Source organism: Amblyomma mixtum, chromosome 4, assembly GCF_055824585.1.
Source record: "Amblyomma mixtum isolate Tamu chromosome 4, ASM5582458v1, whole genome shotgun sequence".
Taxonomy (NCBI): domain Eukaryota; kingdom Metazoa; phylum Arthropoda; class Arachnida; order Ixodida; family Ixodidae; genus Amblyomma; species Amblyomma mixtum.
The window spans coordinates 10,552,118-10,574,510 of NC_143015.1; the positions used below are offsets into that span (position 1 = coordinate 10,552,118).

Here is a 22,393-nt window from a genome sequence, read left to right on the forward strand (position 1 = left end):
ACAGTGGCGTAGCCCAGACGTGCACTTCCAGGAGCACTTTCACACACACACACTTCCTCTTCTTCTTGAAAGGCGCTTCCGTCTGCACGAGCGCTGGCGTCTTTAGCCCCCTCCTCCAAAGACATCGACCCGATGCCGCCACGAACATAGGAGTGGTCTCGAGAAAAGTTAGTGCACCCTTTCGTAGTAGGGCTTCAGGCGAACGACGTGGACCACCTCGGGGCGGGGGTGGCGGCGAGATTGTTGAGGCTCGTGAGGGACGACTTCATAGTTCAGGGCTCCAAGGCGTCGCACAATTCGGTAAGGACCGAAATAGCGGCGCAAGAGCTTTTCACTTAGGCCGCGTCGTCGGATTGGGGACCAAACCCAGACGAGGTCACCCGGGAGGTATTCAACAAGCCGTCTCCGTAGGTTGTAGCGTTGCGCGTCCTGGCCCTGTTGGTCTTGAATGCGAAGCCGTGCGAGTTGGCGGGCAGCTTCGGCGCGTTGTAAGAAGGATGCAACGTCGTCATTTGGGTGGTCTTCGTCATGGGGCAGCATGGCATCGAGTGTTGTCGTCACCTGACGGCCATAAACGAGGCTAAAGGGCGTCATGTTGGTGGTTTCTTGTACGGCTGTATTATACGCAAACGTGACATAGGGCAGGAGGTCGTCTCAGGTCTTATGTTCCACATCCACGTACATGGAAAGCATGTCTGCAAGCGTCTTGTTTAGAAGTTCCGTCAGTCCGTTAGTTTGGGGATGATAGGAAGTCGTCCTACGGTGACTGGTGCGACTAAAAACTAAAATATGGTGCAAGAGCTTAGAGGAGAAGGCAGCCCCTCTGTCCGTAATCAAACCTGGTGGAGCACCATGACATAAGACGATTTGATGCACAAAGAACTGGGCTACTTCGAGGGCGGTGCTACTCGGAAGGGATGCTGTCTCTGCATAACGTGTGAGATAATCAGTGGCTACTATTATCCTCCTTTTTCCGGAGCCTGACGTAGGGAAAGGTCCCAGCAAGTCCATGCCGACTTGTTGAAATGCTTGCGAAGGCGGCTCAATGGGCTTGAGGAATCCGCCTGGCTTCACGGGCGGCACCTTACGGCGCTCGCAATCCCGGCAAGAGCGGACGTAGTGTGCAACGTCATGACCTAGGCGTGGCCAGTAGTACTTCTCTTGAATTCTGGCTTGTGTTCTAGTAACCCCAAGGTGGCCGGAAGCTGGTTCGTCATGGCAGGCGTGAAGAATTTCATTGTGTAGGGACACGGGGACGACCAGCAAGTACGGCCTAGTGTTGACAGCGAAGTTCTTCTTAAAGAGAATACCGTTACGTATGCAGAGAGACGACAAAGCGCGCCTGAAGGCTTTAGGAACTCGGCTGCTGGCTCCTTGAAGATAACGAATGACGTCGCGAAGATTGGGGTCGGCGCGTTGATGCTCGGCGAAATCGTTGGTGTGTATTGCACTCAGGAATAATTCTTCGTCGTCAGCAGCATCGTCCGGAGCTGGTTGCACTGGAGCACGAGACAAACAGTCTGCGTCTGCATGTGTGTGACCGGATTTGTAAATGACGGTGATATCGAACTCTTGAATTCGGAGGCTCCATCTAGCTAGGCGGCCGGAAGGATCCTGGAGATTGGTCAGCCAGCATAAGGCGTGATGATCGGTCAGTACTTTGGAGGATCGGCCATAAAGGTATGGTCTGAACTTGGAAAACTGCCCACACGATGGCAAGGCACTCTTTTTCAGAGGCAGAGTAGTTGGCCTCTGTCTTGGAGAGTGCACGGCTGGCATAGGCGATGACACGTTCTTGGTCCCGCTGAACTTGAACAAGGACAGCACCCAAACCAACGTTGCTCGCATCGGTGTGTACCCGTGTGTCAGCAAGCTCATCAAAGTGCGCCAGCACGGGGGGTGACTGCAGGCAGCGTTGAAGCTCTTGAAACGTCTTCTGCTGCGGAGGTTCCCACTTGAACGGTACATGCACTTTTGTCAGGTCAGTAAGGGGTGAAGCAATTTTAGAGACGTTCTCCACGAAGCGGCGGTAATATGCGCATAACCCGAGGAAGCGTTGAACTTCCTTTTGGTCACGCGGCGGTGGAAAATTGGCAATGGCGAATGTTTTTTCAGGATCCGGAAGAACCCGTTTTTGGTTGACGACATGGCCTAAAAACTTTAACTCCTCATAAGCAAAATGGCATTTTTCGGCTTTTAGAGTAAGGCCTGATGACGTTATGGCCTGCAAGAACTCCTCGAGGCGACGAAGGTGCGAAAGACGGGGCAAAAATGATGACGTCGTCCAGGTAGACCAGACAAGTTTGCCACTTCAAATCCGCAGGAACGGTGTCCATGAGCCTTTGGAAAGTCGCGGGTGCTGAACAAAGACCAAATGGCATCACCTGAAACTCATACAACCCGTCTGGAGTGATGAATGCCGTCTTTTCGCGGTCTCTTTCGTCTACCTCAATTTGCCAATATCCAGACTTCAAATCCATGGAAGAAAAATATCTGGTGTTGCATAAGCGATCCAAGGCGTCAATTCTGGGCAGCGGATACACATCCTTTTTAGTGATGTTGTTTAACCGACGGTAATCAACGCAGAATCGTAAGGTGCCGCCCTTCTTCTTCACAAGCACTACAGGTGCCGCCCACGGGCTCCTAGAGGGGCGAATAACGTCGTTTGCGAGCATATCTTTCACCTGTGTGCTAATAGCCTCGCGTTCTTTGGTAGACACTCGATAAGGTGACTGTCGGAGTGGCGGAACATGTTCGTCTGTAACAATGCGATGTTTCGCAAGATGCGTCCACCCGACGCGTGGCGAGGACGCGAAGGCACCACGGTAGCGATTGAGCAGTCCCCGCACTTTGTCTCGCTGGTCGAGCGGGAGGGTTGGGTTAATGTCATACTTAACACCAGCAAGTCTGTCGGGCTCAGTTGTTGAAGCAGTTGTCAAACTGTGCACACACCTATTGTCACTAAGAGCGTCAATATTTTTTAAAATGTGAAGGCTTTTGTTTTTCCTGAATAAAAACGGCCACGCTAAGTCTATCTCGTTGAAAGTGCATGGGTTGCACAATATTTGTGGAGCTCCACAACTTTCCTACTGACGCCTGAACGTTTAAAGCTATATTTAAAAAGTTAATTTATTTACCTCGACTAATTATTTAAATAAGATGACCGAAAAAAATGGTACTGTACCTTTAGATAAAACCTAACAACATGCACAGGATTTCAGTTCTGAAGAACACTTAGGTTTACTTTAAATCTTGGTCCAAGTTAGCTGGGACACCCTGTATAGGTGTAATGTTAAGAGATCGGGCAGAGTGAGAGAACAAACGCGGGTTAATGACATCCTAGTTGAAATCACGAGGAAGAAATGGGCTTGGGCAGGGCATGTAATGCGAAGGCAAGATAACCGCTGGTCCTTATTAAGGGTAACGGAGTGGATTCCAAGAGAAGGCAAGCGTAGCAGGGGGCAGCAGAAAGTTAGGTGGGTGGATGAGATTAGGAAGTTTGCTAGAATAGGGTGGCCGCAGCTGGCAAAGGACAGGGTTAGTTGAAGAGAGACATGGGGGAGGCCTTTGCCCTGCAGCAGGCGTAGTCAGGCTGATGATGATGAGTCAGCACAAGTCTTGTCCACTTCTTCGTTTGTGCATGTCTTTTCACGCTGTGTTCTTTGACCACGATCATTGACCCAGAAGCCCAAACATCCACTTTACCCCAACAGAACTTTCACACAGTCACCACAAGGCAGCCCCAACGAAGAAGGTGGTGAAAAAAACTTCCCACCTGAGGTTCCCCGTCTTGGAGGTGGGGTTGAAGCACTCGTCCCGTGACAGGATGCGGTAGGAGAAGAAGCGGCCGTCCGGATCCAGCAGAGACGCGATGGCGTGGGCGTAGGGGCGGGCCCCGAAGGTGCAGATGTGCAGCTCGTACAGCTGGGACATCTGCTCCAGGAAGTGCTGGGTGCGGGGCCGCACCCGCGTGTGGTACCAGGGGGACTGGGGGCCATACAGCTGGAAGTGGTGGACGCCCTGCAGGGGGGGGGGGAAACATTCATTCACTGTACCCTTAAGCCCCACCTCAATGGACACTTCCGAGGCGTACACGCGAAGCACCTACGCACACAGGCGTACGCTGGAGCCTGTCTGCGCATGCACGAGGTGCAACACGCGAGCAGGCGCAAGCGGGGCGCAGATATCTGTGCATGTCAGATATCGGCGCCTGCGCACGGGCGCTCGCGGCGCGTCGAAGCGGGGTCCGGTTTACAACAATGGGAGGACCGCAGGGCTCTTGGGGACCCTTCTTTTCACGGCTGGAAGCTCTTTCAGGTTCCCTCAAGTTTTCCCGGAATCCTTGCAGCTCCCCACCCATCTTTTGTTCACGGCTTGACATTTTTTTCAGTCAGCTCGCAACGGGGAGCGAGCCAGCACCAGGAGCATGGAGGTACCTACATGCCACTTTTCGACGCCCGTCGCGGCGCGTGCTGGGCGCGCAGGCGCTTCGCGTCTACGCCTTGGAAGTGCCCATCGAGGTGGGACTTTAAAGGCCCTTTGCAGGCATTACATAAGGGAGGGGGAGAACAGTTGAAATATGTAAAGAGAATAACAATGTTAACACAGTAACATACAGCACAATGCAATGCAAAAACAAAACTGGAGTACAGTGTGAAATGTTAAGATGCAGTTCTAATCAATACATGGTGGCGGATAGGCTACAGGAGGCAGTAGTAACAAGAAGAATAAGTGGTAAAAATCAAAGCATGAGGTTGATTTTTCATTTGCTGCAATGTTCGATCAGTGCGTCTCTAAATTTAGTAGCGTCACGCTTGTTTACAATGTGGTCTGGTAACTGGTTCCAATTTTCTATTGCTGTAGGTAGAAATGATTTATTGACGGCTATTGTAGAACCATGTAAACGCTGAACACTCAGGGAATTAAAGAGGCGACGCGATGCTCTGATGGGAGGTAGAAGTAATGAGTCGCAGAGGCCAGGAAAGTTGTAATACAATTTATGAAAAAGGCAAAGTCGTGAGATTTTTCGACGGTTCTCAAGTGGTAGAAGGTTGAGTGCTGATTTAATCCTCGTGATGCTATAGTATCCATCATAATTTGAGGTGATGGGTAACATGCTTCGCGGTTCTGAATAGCTTCTAGGGTGTTAATTAAGTATGCTTGATGAGGGTTCCATATAGAAGATGCATATTCAAGTTTACTACGGATGAGGAAAACATTCGCCTTCTCCCTTTTTGCAGCAGGGTGTAGCTTTTGTAGCTTGCATCAGCCTTGCTCACCCCTTGCCACATAACGATAAACAGGGAGACAGACAGGACGGGCGCTAACTTACAACTGAAGTTTTACTGCATGAAACCAGGCAATACAAGCACTTTCTTAACTTGGTTAGTTACCTTAACTAACAAGGGAGGGCACCGGCATCACAGTGACAAGCACGCTACGGATGGCATGACTGCTGCGCACGCCCGCGGGCCAGACGGCTCTTTCAGCTTGGGATTTCACCATGTTCAGACGTGTCGACACAAGCTGCGCTCTTCGCTGCGGGCGCCTCGTGGTGAAAACATACTCCCGCCAGCCTGTCCCGTCGGGCCTCGGAGTTTTCCTCTTGCCCTACCGTGGGCGAACGTTCGCTCGTAACAGTGCTGGTGAGTCGGACATCCTCGATTCCTCAGTGTATTTTGTTGCTAGCTGGCGTTATTGTTGTTGTAGCAATAAATGCCTTGTTTGTGTCAGCCAGTGTGTCGTTCCTCCGTTCCCGAAGAGCAAGCCCCGCCGTGGTCGGCGTGCGCTCGGTAGCGTACGCGACCACGGGGTGTGGTGCAGCGGTTTTGAACCGCGTCAACCGCGCTTAAGCGGGAAGAATGTGTTTATCCCCCCCCCCCATTAAAACCCTCACACAACAAAGATCTAATTTTTCGCTAAATGTAGTGCGACTGAAAACTTTTGCGACTTGCCAAGGCATTTTGGCATGGCGTGGCGCATGCTTTTGACGCAGCTTGGTGCGGCAATAAGCAATAGGGGATATTGAAAATTCCACAGGTGCGCTTCCCCACATAACTATGTTGCCACAGACAAGATGGCTGACTTCGCAATAAGGAAACTATGTGGGCTACAGGACAGGCGCTAAAGGTTTGGATAGAATGTGAGAAACGTTGTTAAGGCAGAAGCCTATGGCGCTAGTAGCTAATTTCCCCCTACCGTATCCGTCTGGAGGGGTTAGGAATGGCGACAGCGGGTCGCGCGCTTCGGATGCTTCGGATGCCGTCCAAGGCTGCGGGAAAGACCGCGACCGCCTTGTCGGGGACCAAGGGGCCGACGACCCCTTGAAAGGATCCCTTGACAAACATAGAAGTGGGGGTGGGGGACAATAAGGTCGACGACTCCTTAAACCCCCGACTGTCTAGCTAAGCAGTGGCGCCTCCAGAGTCGGGCTCTGGCGTGCACTGGGCTCCGCCTACTTGTATGCGCAGTGCCACTGCAGCAGTATTGGTTGGAATTGGGCGAGAGCCGGTTTATTAAAGCTCCGCCCAATTATCGAGGGGTTAAAAACCGCTGCAAACAAAGAGCGGGAAGAGCGCGCCGAGTCTCAGTCTCGGCCGCTTTTCTACAGCCCTTTTTTTAAACAGCCTTTTTTGACAGCCTTTCTTTAAACCGCCTTTTTCTTAAGTTCGTTGTGTTTTGGTCTCGTCTTCAATAAATTAGTTTTTTGCTTCAGTTTTGTCGCAAGAAGTTTGGAATTGCTGCCCCAACCGGCAACGTGTCGCCGGACGAGCGGACGAAGTACCGCTGACCAACGTACGATCGGACCAACCGGCCATATTCGGACATTGTTTCCTTTTAACTGGTGCCGTGACCAGGATAGTCCGAGCGGCTTTCTGCGAGCGGTTGGAGGCACTACCTTCCGGAAGCCTGACGGGGCAATACCTTGGTGAAGAGTCCCGGGGACCAAGGTCCAAGTGAGCCGATACCCTTGCGAGGGGCCCGGAGCCAAGACTCCACGACAGCGCCAAGGAGCGAGCGAAGCGAGACCGACGGAGCGAAGCGCTGCGACTTCGGCGGCACCTGCGATTGCCGACTTCGTCTGCCGAGAGGACGTGACGGGCCTGCTGCGAGCCCTGGATGCCGGCCAGTCATCTGCGCCTATGGACGCAACCTGCCGCCGCTGCGCAGCAAGTGCCATGATCGACAACCCGACGACCGAGTGAGTTTCCCCAGTCTCACTTTACTTGCCTCGGAAGTGCTTGAGCCGCAAGGTTAGAGTAACAGGGCACAATGTCCACAGTTGGCTGGTGGAGTGGACATGGCTATGGGTATTGCGATGGCCAGGAGCGGCCTCAAATGTCAGAGGCTGAGCGAGCCAAAGCAAAGGAGAGAAGCGACGCTTATATTCTTGACCTGAAGCGTCAGCTAGCGGTAGCCGAAGAGAAGCTACGGCAGGAGAAGAAAAGGATTTTGAAGGAGGAACGCTCACGGAGAGCGGCCAGTGCACTGACGGAGACGTCACAGTTGCCGTCCTACCGTATTGTATGGGACGCTGATAAAACGCTGATCAAAGTAGTGAGTAAAGCGGATAGCAGCAGCGGCATGCAGTCGGTTCCGTTAGAGAGCAGTCAAGAGGAACCTCGGGTTCCTGCAGACGGGGTAGCGATCACTAGCGTCGAGGAGCCGCGAGTTGTGGAGTCAGGCATTATTGTTGACAAAGACCAGGAGTCTTTGAACCCCAAGGTGGAGGTGAGCTCCACGGATGTGCCTGAGAAGAATTCGGCCAGTGATCAGACAGTGCAGGTCGCATTTTCCGAGGCAGGCGAGCATGCTGTTAGTGATACTAATGGCACTGATGAGCGCGACGACATGGAATGCTCGGCCGGCCGGGTTGCCCAGCGCGACATTTTGTTGCCAGCTGAAGCGGCAGTATGTAAAGCAGGGTGTGGCGAGAGCGGCATGGCTCAGAAAGCATCCGTAGCACAGGCTGTAGCTTCCGAGAAGCCGGAAGAACAGCTGGGTGAGCCAGACTGTTCCGATCCGAGAAACTCGGATTCAGGTAACACCGCAATGAGTATGGCGGTCGATGAAAGGAGTCTGAGCAGTGACGAAGACGACGAATTCATCTCACTCTCTGAAGGAGACGAAGATACACCGCCGCTGATAGGGTCGCAACGCGACCCATCCTGCAATCTCTTGGCGGGTCTCCGCAGCAGGTGGATCGCAAACCTAGAGGGCAGTTACGGTGAATTGGTTGAGCTGGCCATGCCACATTCAAGAGGGCCCTCTGGGCATAATCACTTAGAGCCTTGTGCGGAGGCTTGTGCACCGTATGCGCATACGGGCGGCGGCTCCACCGCGGTAGGAGATCAGCGACCGCGGAAAGCAGGAAGAATGTGGGGATTGTGCACGCTGCGGCACATAATGTTTACTATTCTGAGAACCGATCAGGGGTTCGATCCTGGTGGCTAGCGACGAATGTCTATGTCCTCAGCCTTAGCCCACTCTGCCACTGCCAGGTCGCATAAAGCGTAAAAATGTTCCTTGGCTCGGGCACACAATGGGGCAGTGGGTGAGAGTGGGGGAACATGGGGGAACGTGGTGGACTGTGAACTCAAGTGCATTGATGTTGGACTCCCATGTTACAAGTGTTTCGACCATTGTGGTTGCTTGTGAAAAGAAGTTAAGGAGCGTGAGTTTTGATGCATGCATCATGTGGTCTTGAACATGCTCTTTGTGCAGTTGTTAGTAGGACGCAGAAGCGCCCCTTTTTTATGTTGTTCGTACAGCGCTCAGTTGAGATCAGTTTTTTTTTGTGCTGTTGTTTTTTTCTTTTTTGTTGTTCACGGCCGGGTCTTTTGTACTTTTGCGCGCTTTGGTATGTTGCGTGTACGGCGAGCGTCCACCCAACATTCTTGGTGGGGAGGTGTTAAGGCAGAAGCCTATGGCGCTAGTAGCTAATTTCCCCCTACCGTATCCGTCTGGAGGGGTTAGGAATGGCGACAGCGGGTCGCGCGCTTCGGATGCTTCGGATGCCGTCCAAGGCTGCGGGAAAGACCGCGACCGCCTTGTCGGGGACCAAGGGGCCGACGACCCCTTGAAAGGATCCCTTGACAAACATAGAAGTGGGGGTGGGGGACAATAAGGTCGACGACTCCTTAAACCCCCGACTGTCTAGCTAAGCAGTGGCGCCTCCAGAGTCGGGCTCTGGCGTGCACTGGGCTCCGCCTACTTGTATGCGCAGTGCCACTGCAGCAGTATTGGTTGGAATTGGGCGAGAGCCGGTTTATTAAAGCTCCGCCCAATTATCGAGGGGTTAAAAACCGCTGCAAACAAAGAGCGGGAAGAGCGCGCCGAGTCTCAGTCTCGGCCGCTTTTCTACAGCCCTTTTTTTAAACAGCCTTTTTTGACAGCCTTTCTTTAAACCGCCTTTTTCTTAAGTTCGTTGTGTTTTGGTCTCGTCTTCAATAAATTAGTTTTTTGCTTCAGTTTTGTCGCAAGAAGTTTGGAATTGCTGCCCCAACCGGCAACGTGTCGCCGGACGAGCGGACGAAGTACCGCTGACCAACGTACGATCGGACCAACCGGCCATTCCATTTCAAATCCGATCTTTTCCTTTTAACTAACGTATTTTGGAAGAATCAAACAAAAAAAAACAGTCTTTCTTGCTTTGTTTCAGCTGGAAACGCATGGTCAGCCATCTTGTTTTGGGCAACATTGCTATGCGGAAAAGCGCACCTGCGGTATTTTGAATATCCCCTATTGCGGAATTGGTGCAGCTGTTGCATCCCTGCACAAATTTAAAAAAAAAAATCCCCTACACTGCAGGCTTCGGAGAGTGCTATCTTCCTTGATGCATGTCATGATGAGCTCCTCTATTCCATTCCCTCGTCTGCTGATCGCCCACCAACAGGGCCACACAAGCAGCAGCAGCACAGATGGCCGTAGCTTTGCTATAGCCTGCAGGGCAGCTGTTGGATTGATGTTTAATGTTTGCTGTCACATATACTCTGTTTCATACATAGCAGGCAACGCTACCAAAGCTAGCGCGCCTGTTCACGCAGGCTAAGTCCGCACGCAAAAAAGTAGTTCGTCGTACAACCAAAGCGAACACAAGCATATTTCGTTGTGACAAATCTTACGTGCCACGAATGGCACCTCCTGGACTTCTCTTTACCTCATGCCACATTTTTGTAACGCGACTCGTCGAGACTTCGAAAAGAAAAAGTACATGTGGCAGTATGATACGCATTTGTAAGGGCGAATCGCTCCTACTCAATCCACACTCAAAAAGTAGTTCGCACTCCGTGAAAATTATGGCCAGAGAGCCCGCACACTGAGCGCCTGACAGCTTCGACCGTGATTTTCAATGCTACCACATCATTTTATACCGCTCTTTGTATTCGTCCAAACAGTTACTGGAGTTTCGAGAAGAACGAATGATAGGTGAGCGGAGTAATATGGTTTTGCGAGGGTACTACTTCCACAGCCTCTGCCACATTGACTGGGTTGCGAAACCTGCAGCACTACTCAGAAGTGGTCGCTTTTAGGCCTCACATACCACTTCCCACACAACACCACTGTCCGGTGGGGAACCCACCCTACCAGGCGCTTGGTATGCTGCTGCCAGTGCATGCCGGCAGTGTCATGTGAGAAAGCCAGCTTAACTGGCACCTGGCGCTCTCTCTCACAGCCTCTGGAACCGGCACTGAAAATGTGCTAAAGGTCTCTGCCTGCTTTTCAGTAAGCACTACGTTGTGGTCTTTTCACTAAATGGGACTGCTGTTGCGTGCATTTCTGAGGAAATTTCTGATTACAAATTCTGGATACACTAAACCAAATGACGACTCTCGCTGTAAAAGAGCTCGACTGCACCCACAGTTATCAGTATAGTATCAGTACCTTCATGTCTGCCGGCACGTCGTCACTCGTAGTATGGATGAGCGTCTGGTCCAGATCGACAAGAAGCACCAGTTTGCGCAACTTCCTCAGCCGCTCTTCATCAGCTTTGCCCAGTTGGTGAGCTTGCTGCAAGATATACACCTCATTACAAGGACTCTTAAAAACTTTAGGCTTTTCTTAACCACATTCCTAAAGAAGGAAATCCGATAGCCTTAAGGCTGCCTGCTATGACGTCTACAATGATTGTCTAATGTTCTCGCGATTTTCTCACCAAAACTCCAGTTGGAACCGGTTCCTTCGCCCTTGTGTGGTATGTATGAGTCATGATCTTCCAAAACGTTCCAGTGCCTTCCACTGATTACATGAGATTACACTAATCCAGTTTAATACAACCACTAATCACCACTAATGCAACTTAATCCGTTTTCAAGGGTGGGCCTCCTTCCAAACCTTCAGAAGTCCTTTGGAATTTTTGCAGATGGGCCAACTTCCAAATTTTAGGGGTCCACTTGCCAGCTGTCATGGTGTGCAGATTGTGATCACGTCACAAAGTCACATGACCTCTCTCAACCAATCAGGATGGCCCAACAGGGCAGGTTTTGATGATGTCACAAGGTCATGTGACCTCGCTCAACCAATCAGGATGGCCCATCATGGCAGGTTTTGATGATGTCACAAGGTCATGTGCCCACTCTCAACCAATCAGGATGGCCCATCAGGGCAGGTTTTGATGATGTCACAAGGTCATGTGCCCACTCTCAACCAATCAGGATGGCCCATCAGGGCAGGTTTTGATGATGCCACAAGGTCATGTGACCTCTCTCAACCAATCAGGATGGCCCATCAGGGCAGGTTTTGATGACGCCACAAGGTCATGTGCCCACTCTCAACCAATCAGGATGGCCCATCAGGGCAGGTTTTGATGATGCCACAAGGTCATGTGACCTCTCTCAACCAATCAGGATGGCCCATCATGGCAGGTTTTGATGATGTCGCAAGGTCACGTGACCTCTCTCAACCAACCAGGATGGCCTATCAGGGCAGGTTTTGATGATGTCACAAGGTCATGTGACCTCTCTCAACCAATCAGGATGGCCCATCAGGGCAGGTTTTGATGACGCCACAAGGTCATGTGCCCACTCTCAACCAATCAGGATGGCCCATCATGGCAGGTTTTGATGATGTCACAAGGTCATGTGACCTCTCTCAACCAATCAGGATGGCCCATCAGGGCAGGTTTTGATGATGTCACAAGGTCACATGACCTCTCTCAACCAATCAGGATGGCCCATCAGGGCAGGGTTTGATGATGTCATAAGGTCACGTGACCTCTCTCCACCAATCGGGGAATATTTGGGCACCTGTCTGCTTTAGACCAGGCTTTATAATACACGTGGTGTACATGAACAAAATATAAAAATATTTAGAAGTCAGCTTCTCTATTTTGCGGTTTAACAGCAACAGACCTGGGCGGTACGAACAAGTTTTAGAGTTTTCTTTAACCCTTTCAGGCACCATTTTTTGTTTTATTGAAATCAGTTACTTTTTTCCCGTAAGTAGTATATTCAGGCTTCAAGATAGGTCGTTTGTTAGTTTTTGAGCGTGAAGAACAGACCGGTTTTACAACGATGTGCAAAATTGCATACAAAGTGTCACATTTGTTAGAAACAGCAATACTGAAATGTTCTCATGTGTCAGGCAAGCACACTAGGAATCGTGGAATCACTTTGTGTTTCGAAGATGCACATTATGCCCGAAATTTAGCAAAAAAAATCAAAATCGATGTTTTCACTTGCAACAAAAGCCGTCTGCACTAAAATGGTGGACAAAGTGCTACATAGCTCACTTTTGGGTGAAATATTACTTACTGCGTTTGCTACCTGGCACAAAAAACCAACTTATTCGTGACAAGAAGGGTGCTCAATTCGACTGAAACAATGAAATCACTGCTATGTGCACCAGTCTCTCAGAAAAAGCTGCGAGTTCGCTGTATACACAATTGTGTACAAAGTGACTGAAAGGGTTAAAGGTGCACTGAAGAGGAATCTGAACTCATCTTTTTGCCACAGGAACTCAATCTACACTTTCCGAGCATTCTTAGAAACTTCGAATTATTGCCCTAATTTCAATCAGATTAACGTCCGGCTCCTGCTTTTTTTTTTGTAATTCCCGCAGACGGTGGATAGGAGTCGACCAACGCTTGGAGTGCCTTTCAGGCAGTCACGTGGCGGATTTGCTTTTGCTTTTATTTTGTTTATTTTAGGTTTCCGTGAATAAATAGGTCTAGTCAGAGACTACATAGCTGCAAACGAGGCCCATGGAAATAAATATACGCGTGGACTCTTTGCTTTCGTCAATCACTACGTATCACTCCGCCGATGGCAGAGCGGCAAGCCGCCACGGGACTGGGTGAAAGGTTGGTTGACTCCTCCCACCGTCTGCAGGGAATTAAAAAAAAAAAAAGGCGGGAGCCGGGACGTTTATTCCGATTTAAATTATGAAAATCCGCCACACAGGACAATAATTCGAAGTTTCTAAGAATGCTTGGAACGTGTATATCGAGTTCCCATGGTGAAAAGACGAGTTCAGATTCCTCTTCAGTGCACCTCGAAAGATATCCGTGAGAAGCATGTATTCTCTCCATTAAATCAGAAAGGCAGATGAGACCAGAGGTTCTGAGTGTGCTGCCTTTTAAATGAAGAGTGATTAGTAATGCAGCTTTTAAGTTCATTTCAGAGCTGCCCATTGCAGCACTGTTTTCCTTTTTAATTTCAGAATTTCATGTTAGCTGTCAAAGCAGTTGCCGCACTACCAGTTACATCAGTGCTGGCCTGACCGTGCTTGAATGCACGCTGCAATGGTGCATTCTCAAGCCAGGAAATAATTTTTTGTATAATGAAAAGTAGTGAGTAAGATGCCAGTGATATTGCAACAGAATTGCACTCTGCAAAAATGCCACTATACCTACACATGGTCAAAGGTGGATGTGCCAGAAAATATTCCGAATATTTCACAATAACAAACCCTAGTCTAAACATCAAAAATGACAACCTTGTCACCTGGCTGCTTTTATGATTCCATAAAAAAAAAAAACATTTTATCGAGTGCGGCAGCGTAACTAATGAGCACGCAATACCCGTAGGGACTGTGCATGTCTAGCGGAAGGCTGAAAAATGGCACTAAAGCCTCTGCAGCCTTACACCGACCAGAATGCTGGCAAGACAGCTTCACGAAGTAGTATACGAGTGAAACCGACCGCGACCTTTCCTACAATTTAAGCTCCTTCAGCATAACTTGAGGGCAACTAAAAGGCGTTTCTGCATGTAGCACCTCGCTTAGGCCATGAACATTTACGCCTTGCCAACTTACACTGATCTACAGAGACAACAAGCTGAATGTACAGAACTCACCTTTCCCAGCTGCCTCTCAGATCGGCTCTCTGTTGTACCAGAGTTTATATCATCGTAATCATCATCAGCCTGACTACACCCACTGCAGGGCAAAGACCTCTCCCATGTCTCTCCAATTAGCCCTGTCCTTTGCCAGCTGCGGCCACTGTATCCCCGCAAACTTCTTAGTCTCATCCGCCCACCTAACTTTCTGCCGCCCCCTGCTACGTTTGCCTCCCTTTGGAATCCACTCCGTTACCCTTAAGGACCAGCGGTTATCTTGCCTTCGCATTACATGCCCTGCCCAAGCCCACTTCTTCCTCTTGATTTCAACTAGGATGTCATTCACCCGCGTTTGTTCCCTCACCCACTCCACCCTCTTCCGATCTCTTAACGTTACACCTATCATTGTTACTGCGAATACTATACACTACTGTTACTGCTACTACTATACTACTGCATTCGCTACTAGACAGTAACGAATGTAATCAAGTTACTGAGAGTTACTGAGAGAGTTTATATATCTTATATTATATTTGTACAGCTTACTTCAACTTATCCGTTACTTATTCTGTTTTTCATTTCTGTGTGCACCGCCCCTCATGTAATGCCCTCTAACGAGGGTCTTTAAGGTATTAAAGTGAAGTGAAATACAACTTCCAGGGTGCATGGCAACTCCTCATGAAATTGGTCTATTGCTGCACAGAAATATTTCTGCACAAAAGCAAACCCAGAAGATAGTTTATGATGTTAAAAGAAGAAAGGAGGTATCGATTCCAAGAACGAAACTACAAGGATTAAGTGGGACTTCAAAGGAGACAATGCCCGCACTATACTCGTTGACAGCTTTTCTTGGCATAGAAGGGAAAGGCTGCAGGGACAGCACGTCCGTAACTCGGTCATTCCACCCAATAGTTAACCTGCATTACGATGCGTTGTTACCTCTCCACAGTACACTGACACCATTGCTGGAGCATCTGGAGCCATCTACAACGTGCCTGGCAAATTCACTGTGATCAAGAAAACTGTTTTTTGCTCGAGTTTCTCAATGTTGAAGATAGGCACCTGTGATAGAAATACACCTTAAATAAAGAATGCCGACAATATTTTATATCTTAAGGGGGGGAAGCAGGTTTTAGAAAAAAAATTTTTGTTAATGAAGTCACAATGATGGAATCTTCAAGAAACATGTATTTTTTGCATGCATGATTCCAAATATGCAATTTAATGTTACGTAAAGCAAGATCTTGTGCACTTATGCGATATTTTATGTAACTTTTTGCCGAGAGCTTTCTATAAATTTGCTGCAGGAAACTTGCTAGGACACATGCCACTGGCTTTTTCTTGACATCAAACTCTGCAATAAGGACAAAATTATTACCCTGCCTATCGTAGAAGTTGAGTCACAAGGTTTTGAATTTGCCACTTCACAGACGGGAAGAAACTGACTATTTCAAATTCCTATAACTCACCTTCTATAGCAGGCAGGATGATTATTTTACCCTTGTTGCAAAGCTTGATGTCAAGAGAAACCAATGGGATGCAATCTAACAAGTTCCCTGCTGTAGAATTTCTTTCACTCTCTCGGCAAAAGTTACCAAACATATTGCATAAGTGCACAAGGACTTGTTGTACATGAAATTAAATTACATATTTGGAATGAGCATGCAAAAATGCACGTTCCCCAAAAATTTCCCAGTTGTGGCTTCATGGGTAAAAATTTATTTCTAAGACCCTCTTCCCCCTCTTAATTAAGAGAAAACTAATAGTAACTATATTCCACTGCGTAGGAAGAGAGGGTGTGTATTATGGTTCTGTAGCTTCCGTTGTATTGCCAGAAAAAGTTGTTGTGGAGTATTCAAGGGTAACGAAAGAAAAGCACAGCACAAGCACACTTTTCTCAAGAAGGAAAAACACACAAGGTGCAGGGATGCAAACACTTTCGTGGAGCGTGCAACATTTGGCCGTAAAAACGCATGCTTTTGCTGCCCGGGTGAGCCTCACCTCCTGGGTGACGCGAAGTTCAGGTACATTGTGAATCATGCTGACCGAGGCCACGTCCGCCGATGCTGGCACCGATTCCCCAAGCCTGGGTTGAGAAACAGACCTCAATCTTGGGAAACACAGCCAGGACAAACGAAATTCAGATGAATGTTTCATTACACACTGATTTGTAATAAGGGAGTAATTACTCATTGCTGTCCACCCGAGCGCAGCCATACGGCTACAAAGGAAAGCAATGCAGCTTTCTCAGAAACTTCGTAGTTAAAGAAAAATTCTTCCTGGTCCCGGGTTTGAACCCGGGACCACCGCTTCACCGGAGCAGTCGCTCTACCAACTGAGCTAACCGGGACGGCAAGCTTATGGCAGGGCAAGAGCGAATTGATCAATAACTCGAAGTGGGAACAGTGTTGGTCAAATGTCTAAGGGAATCCCCCAAGGTGGAGTAGATTTTGTAATACGGGAGTAATTACTTCGAGTTATTGATCAATTCGCTCTCACCCTACCCTAAGCTTGCCGTCCTGGTTAGCTCAGCTGGTAGAGCGACTGCTACGATGAAGCGGTGGTCCTGGGTTCGATCCCCCGGACCAGGACGAATTTTTCTTTAACTACGAAGTTTCTGAGAAAGCTGTATAGCTTTCCTTTGTAGCCGTATGGCTGCGTTCGGGTGGATGTCAATGAGTAATTACTGCCTTATTACAAATCTACTCCACCTTGGGGGATTCCCCTAAAACATTTGGTCAACACTGATATGTAGTAAGCACAGTCACCAAATGCTCAGCCATTATTCGCCATCATTACAAAACACTTTGCATTTTAGATCACAAGGCTGGCCTTTCAAAGGGAAAGATATAGCTGATAACATGAGAGAACAATGGACAGTTCTCTTGTCGTTAGTTGTCTGTCCATGTTCTTTCAAGCTATCAATTATGTCGTCCTAATCTCGACACCTCAGCTGCATTCGTTTCAGTGCTGGTTCACAGCGCCAATCCTGAAAAAGTTCCACTGGTGCCAGCGCGGTGCGGGTGCAGTCTATCGGCAAGCACCACATCATTTTCAATTAACAGCACGCAGGCAGGCCTTGTCGTCTACTCGCCATGGAGGTGTTCAGTTCTCGTGTGTATGTTTTGTAAGCAGTCGCTTTCATGCCTAACTAGACTTCAGTCTGCCATGGAGCTGGCTATGGTCGACGATGACAACATTGCATAGTTCCCTGTTATGAACTAGATCTACTCTGGTTGGCTTCTAGGGGTTTAACATCCCAAAGCAACTCAGGCTATGAGGGACGCCATAGTGGAGGGCTCCGGAAATTTCCACCACCTGGGGTTCTCTAACGTGCGCTGACATCGCACAGCACACGGGCCTCTAGCATTTTGCCTCTGTTGAAATTCGGCCGCTGCGGCCGGGATCAAACCCGCGTCTTTCGGGTCAGCAGCCGAGCGCCATAACCACTGAGCCACAGCAGCTACTCTTCTGACAGTGAATATGAGGAAACCGACTCCGTGCTCTCTTTTGTCGCAACTCACTTGGTTCGGACAAGCTGCAGTCGAATTCCGAAGTCCTATGAAAGCGTGGTTGCAAGCTATTTCAGTATGAAATTCACAAGGCTCTTCAGACTCTCTAGAAGAGAAGTTCAAGAGCTTTCGTTACGCTTCAAGACCCCTGCATATTTTATGACGCCTTGGGGAGGACACCCAAAAATCCCCACCAAGGACCCAGCTCGCTGATTCAGCTCTTCATGAGTAGTGATTAAAAAAAAATCTGGCACCATCAGAAGGCATCCTTGCTTCTTAGCGCTAGGCCCGGTGTCCCCGCAGCATCTGCCTGCATGCTCACTGCAGCAGACAAAGGTATCAGCACCAGTTTGTAGCAAAGCATGCTCAGATTTACCCTGCCTGCAGTTTGCCAACAGCACAAACAACTTGTTGGTGCACCGTCTGAAAAAAGATGTTTTGTGCAAACTCGCACGCACATGGATGGCGTGTCACAACATGGCAGCTACAACACAGAAAGTTACCTGCAGTTGCGTAGATTTCAGCGCCATTTTCTCACAAAATGACATCCGACCTGTCGACAACAGTGAAGACGTCCCTCAATTTACCGTCAATACTTATGAGCATGTTAAGTCATCTGTGCGTCATCTGCTAAAAGCCGTCTGCACCATAGAGTTTCTTACTATTACCTAGAGGGAAAGCTGACAACCTGTCTATGGGAGTTTGCATGGAGGCCCCGCAAGACCACTTCAGCCACCATGGGCGCCCAAAGCATCATGCGGCGGTGAGACTGCAGAACTACAACTTTGGGCCAAAAAATAATGCAAAAATAAAGCTCTTCGATAACTACGAATGTCCTAACATTCAATATCCTGTCTGTAGATTGCAACAAACGAGTAGAAAAGCATTTAAGTGCAAAGTTTGCCCAAAATTAGAGATCGCTAGCTTTCCTATTGGCCAAGTAATGAACACTAAAAAAACTAATATTTCGTAATTAACAGGCGCACTTTTAAAGGTACATATGTTTTCAAAAAAAAATTTGTTGCTTGGATACTTTACGAGGTTTTTTAATGGCATTTCAGAAAAGTGACACCTTTCATTGGCGTCGTGTGTCTATGCGTTTTTACTACTATGGATTTTGCACACTGCGTTCGCGCGAAAGTCGTCTGCACACACACGAACAGCGTTTTTGGAATGAAACACCTTAGTAATGACACTTCGTGTTCCTGAAAAACTACTGCTGTGCCGCAACAAGTAGCTCACCGCCCCATGATGCTTTGGGCGTCCATGGTGGCTGAAGGGCAGCGCCGCCAGCTTTCCCTCGAGGTAATAGTAAGAAACTCTATGGTCTGCGCGTGCACAACCTGTTTGCACCTCCTTGGCAGCTGGTGCAGTTGTGCCTTGCACCAAAGCGGCATTTCACGGCTGCACCCGAAGCAATTGCGGACAGTGGAGCAGAGGATGCTGTGAATCACGGCGTAGGAAGGCTTGCTTTGGGAGCCCATGGCAAAACACCAAATCCGGGGGTACAGCATGAAATGGGATGGGCATCATTCGAAAGCAGAGAAGCTAGACAGAATTCGAGGAGCGACTGAGAGAGATGGGGGAAAAAGCAGTGGGCTAGGAAAGTTTTCAGCTACTTGTACATGAGGAATGGAGACACAGAAGAGAGAAAGCGAAGTAGGAAACTGACCAGCACATATCTGGACAGCAGTTTGGGGGCAAATCAGGAGTTACCGGTTAAGAAAAAGGATAACGAAACAGACTGGGCTCCGTGGAGAACAGAGATGCTGACGAAATCGGCGCTGGGAACGTACAGAATGTTTAGGCAGGAAATTGACAAAGAAGGTATCTATGATAATTCTAGGGGAAGCTCTTTGTTGTTCGAGGCCAGGACAGGAGTACTGCGGACTAAGATATATAACTAAGATAGATACTAAGGATACTAAGGATAAGATAGACAGGACTAATATAGATACCCCTCATGTAAAGCCCTCACCCGAGGGCCCTTGAGGTATTTGCTTGATTTGGTTTGGTTTATTGGGGTTTAACGTCCCAAAGCGACTGAGGCTATGAGAGACGCCGTAGTGAAGGGCTCCGGAAATTTGGACCACCCGGGGTTCTTTAACGTGCACTGACATCGCACAGTACATGGGCCTCTAGAATTTCGCCTTCAAGAAATTCAGCCGCCGCGGCCGGGATCGAACCGGCGTCTTTCGGGTCAGCAGCCGAGCGCCGTAACCACTGAGCCACCGCGGCGGGGCCCTTGAGGTATTTGTAGTAAATAAATAAATATAGAGTCAGGTACCACGACATTGACACGTTATGCGCTGCGTGTGGAGAGGAGAAGCAAACGGCTGCACACTTGATACTTTTCTGTAAAGGGCATCACCGTACAGTTGAAAGCAGCGGGGCTGATTCATTCAAAGCATTGCGGTTTAAGGACAGTGAAGGAAAAATAGATGTTAAGCAGGCAGAAGTAACCACGCGAAGGTTATCTGACTGATGGCTGAAATCAGGACAAGAATGAAGTTTCACAAGTCGTGGCTAAGTGGCATGACCCACCGCCCATTTGGCACAGAGCCCCATGAACCGGCACAGGCGATGAAGTGGACGACAGCTGAATCGAAAGCAGCTTTGCTTCACATTTGAGTATTTCATCTTATTTTACTGTGTGCTTTGTCTCGCCTACTTTTCTCACCTGTAGTTACATGGTTTATGCTGTTGGCAATACATGACCAAGACACAATTTTTGAAATCTTGCACATGAGTGCAGGCACCCAATCAAGATCCACTGTAAGCTTTTTGACTAAGCCCCTAACATCTTGGCAGTGTTAGGGGCTTACAGCCCGTAACTCTCTTCACTGTGTCGTCTAGTTTCGCAAGATGGTAGCCGCAACTCAGACTGCAAAATCAAACATGTGAACCAGTTTGTGAAGTGTGAAAAAGGGGTGGTGTACCAAATTCCATTGCAGTGCGGGAAGGTGCACATTGGGCAGTCGGGGTCACAGTCAATGTGTTAATGAGCGGCTAAGGGAACACAATTTGTCCTTGAGGAACAGTACAGTTCGCACCTGCCAGCGCACATCAGTGAGTGTGGAAAAGATAATGACAAAAAAACGGAAAGCAAAAAAACTGTGCGATGCAACGCTCCACGGCACTAGCATCTTGTGCAGGAGCACTGATACGCTTGCACAAGAATTGGCTGAGGCCTACCATATTAGGAAAAGCGGTAGTTCATGTGTCAGTGCACCATCTGTGACAATGTATGACAAAGATTTTGCCTTTTTAGATAAATTAGATAAGTGGTGATTCACCTCTGCCCTTCCTATGTGCTTTCCCGGGTATTTGGCTTGCACGTGGTATCGATGATTATCCACTTTTTTTTTGGCGTAAATGTCGTGTACTTTTCCGGAATAAAACAGTTGAAAGTTTGCGCTCCGTCCTGTCTCCCTTGTCTTTTTGTGCCGTCTTTGTGTGCGCAAAAAAGAATTCTGAGTGTAAACAAAGATGTGGTGTGCAGACCGGACCACACCAGTTTGCTTACTCCCTCAGGTCAGCCCCGCACTCAGCACAAAGGTCCTTCATCACCACAGGATGCGTGCACAGGGCCAGCTCGAACAGGACATCCCTGGAAAGGAACAGCCATCCATCAGTGCACTGACTCCAACAGATTGGTGCAAGTGTGTACGGTTCTGCGCGAACACAGCACTGACTGGCACTGCATTTCAGCCCAGACCAGACCTCTCTGTTCCTACTGGGACCACGACCCCCTCCCTTCGTTGCTAAATGCCCCACCAGGTTTCGATCAGACAGCACCAGTACATCCCTGTCATCATCACCAGCTTATATTCGTCCAGTGCTGAACAAAGGGCTCCCCTCTTGATGTACAATTAACCCTGCCTGTGCCACCCGCGACCACCTTACCCTTGCAAACTTCCCAATCTCATCTGCCCACGCGACTTATCCTCAATACACTTGCCTTTTTTTCGAATACACTTGCCTTTTTTTCAGGGTCCATTCCGTTACCCTCCAGGACCAGTGGGTATCTTCTCTTTACATAACATGCCCTGTTCATGCATATTTCTTCCTCCTTGATTCTCACTACGATATTGTTAACCAGTGTTTGTTCCCTTCTCATAACTTCCACTCCCTTAATGTTACAGCTGTCACCACACCTATCATCACAAAATGTATGAAGGTTAATTGCTGCGGTTTGTTTTTTTTTTTCGCACCCTTTACATCACAAGCAGTTGCGTTTTGCTAGGTCAGGTTAGGTTTGTTGGCACAGAACCAAGTGGCAATTACAGTTTCGAATGAACATAACTCCAACATCGACTAAATTTTTTCCGGTGGCTTTAGCGCTACGCCCTGACGGAACAATATCACTGCTGCGACAGTCGTGTCCACAAGTACATAGCAAAATGTATCAAGATTTGCTGTTGCTCCATGTTTTTGTAGCCGTTTCTACGGATGTGGTCGTTGCCTTCAGAGGAGCTCAGTGATGCCACCTGGACGCACCTTAGAGCGGGGCGTCTGGACGGCACCTTAGCCTTCCAAAATGTTTTGCGCCCGCTAGACGACAGCGCATGCTGATGCTGCAAGCGCTCAAATGAAAACTGCCAA

At 48.8% G+C, this 22,393-nt stretch overlaps 1 protein-coding gene across 3 annotated transcripts in view; it reads right to left on the reverse strand.

Annotated features, from left to right (window-relative positions):
• Fcp1 (RNA polymerase II subunit A C-terminal domain phosphatase Fcp1) overlaps positions 1-22,393 on the reverse strand; it is an 81,650-nt gene that overhangs the window by 41,777 nt on the left and 17,480 nt on the right. For 2 of the 3 annotated variants that reach the window (XM_089586171.1, XM_089586174.1), the window contains exons 2-5: positions 21,315-21,398; positions 16,278-16,362; positions 10,885-11,010; positions 3,776-4,020 (exon numbers count right to left, since the gene is read on the reverse strand). In XM_089586171.1, the coding sequence (XP_089442297.1) occupies positions 3,776-4,020; positions 10,885-11,010; positions 16,278-16,362; positions 21,315-21,398 (540 nt within the window). The remainder of the gene's footprint in view (positions 1-3,775; positions 4,021-10,884; positions 11,011-16,277; positions 16,363-21,314; positions 21,399-22,393) is intronic. The other variant, XM_089586173.1, reaches the window with a different exon arrangement.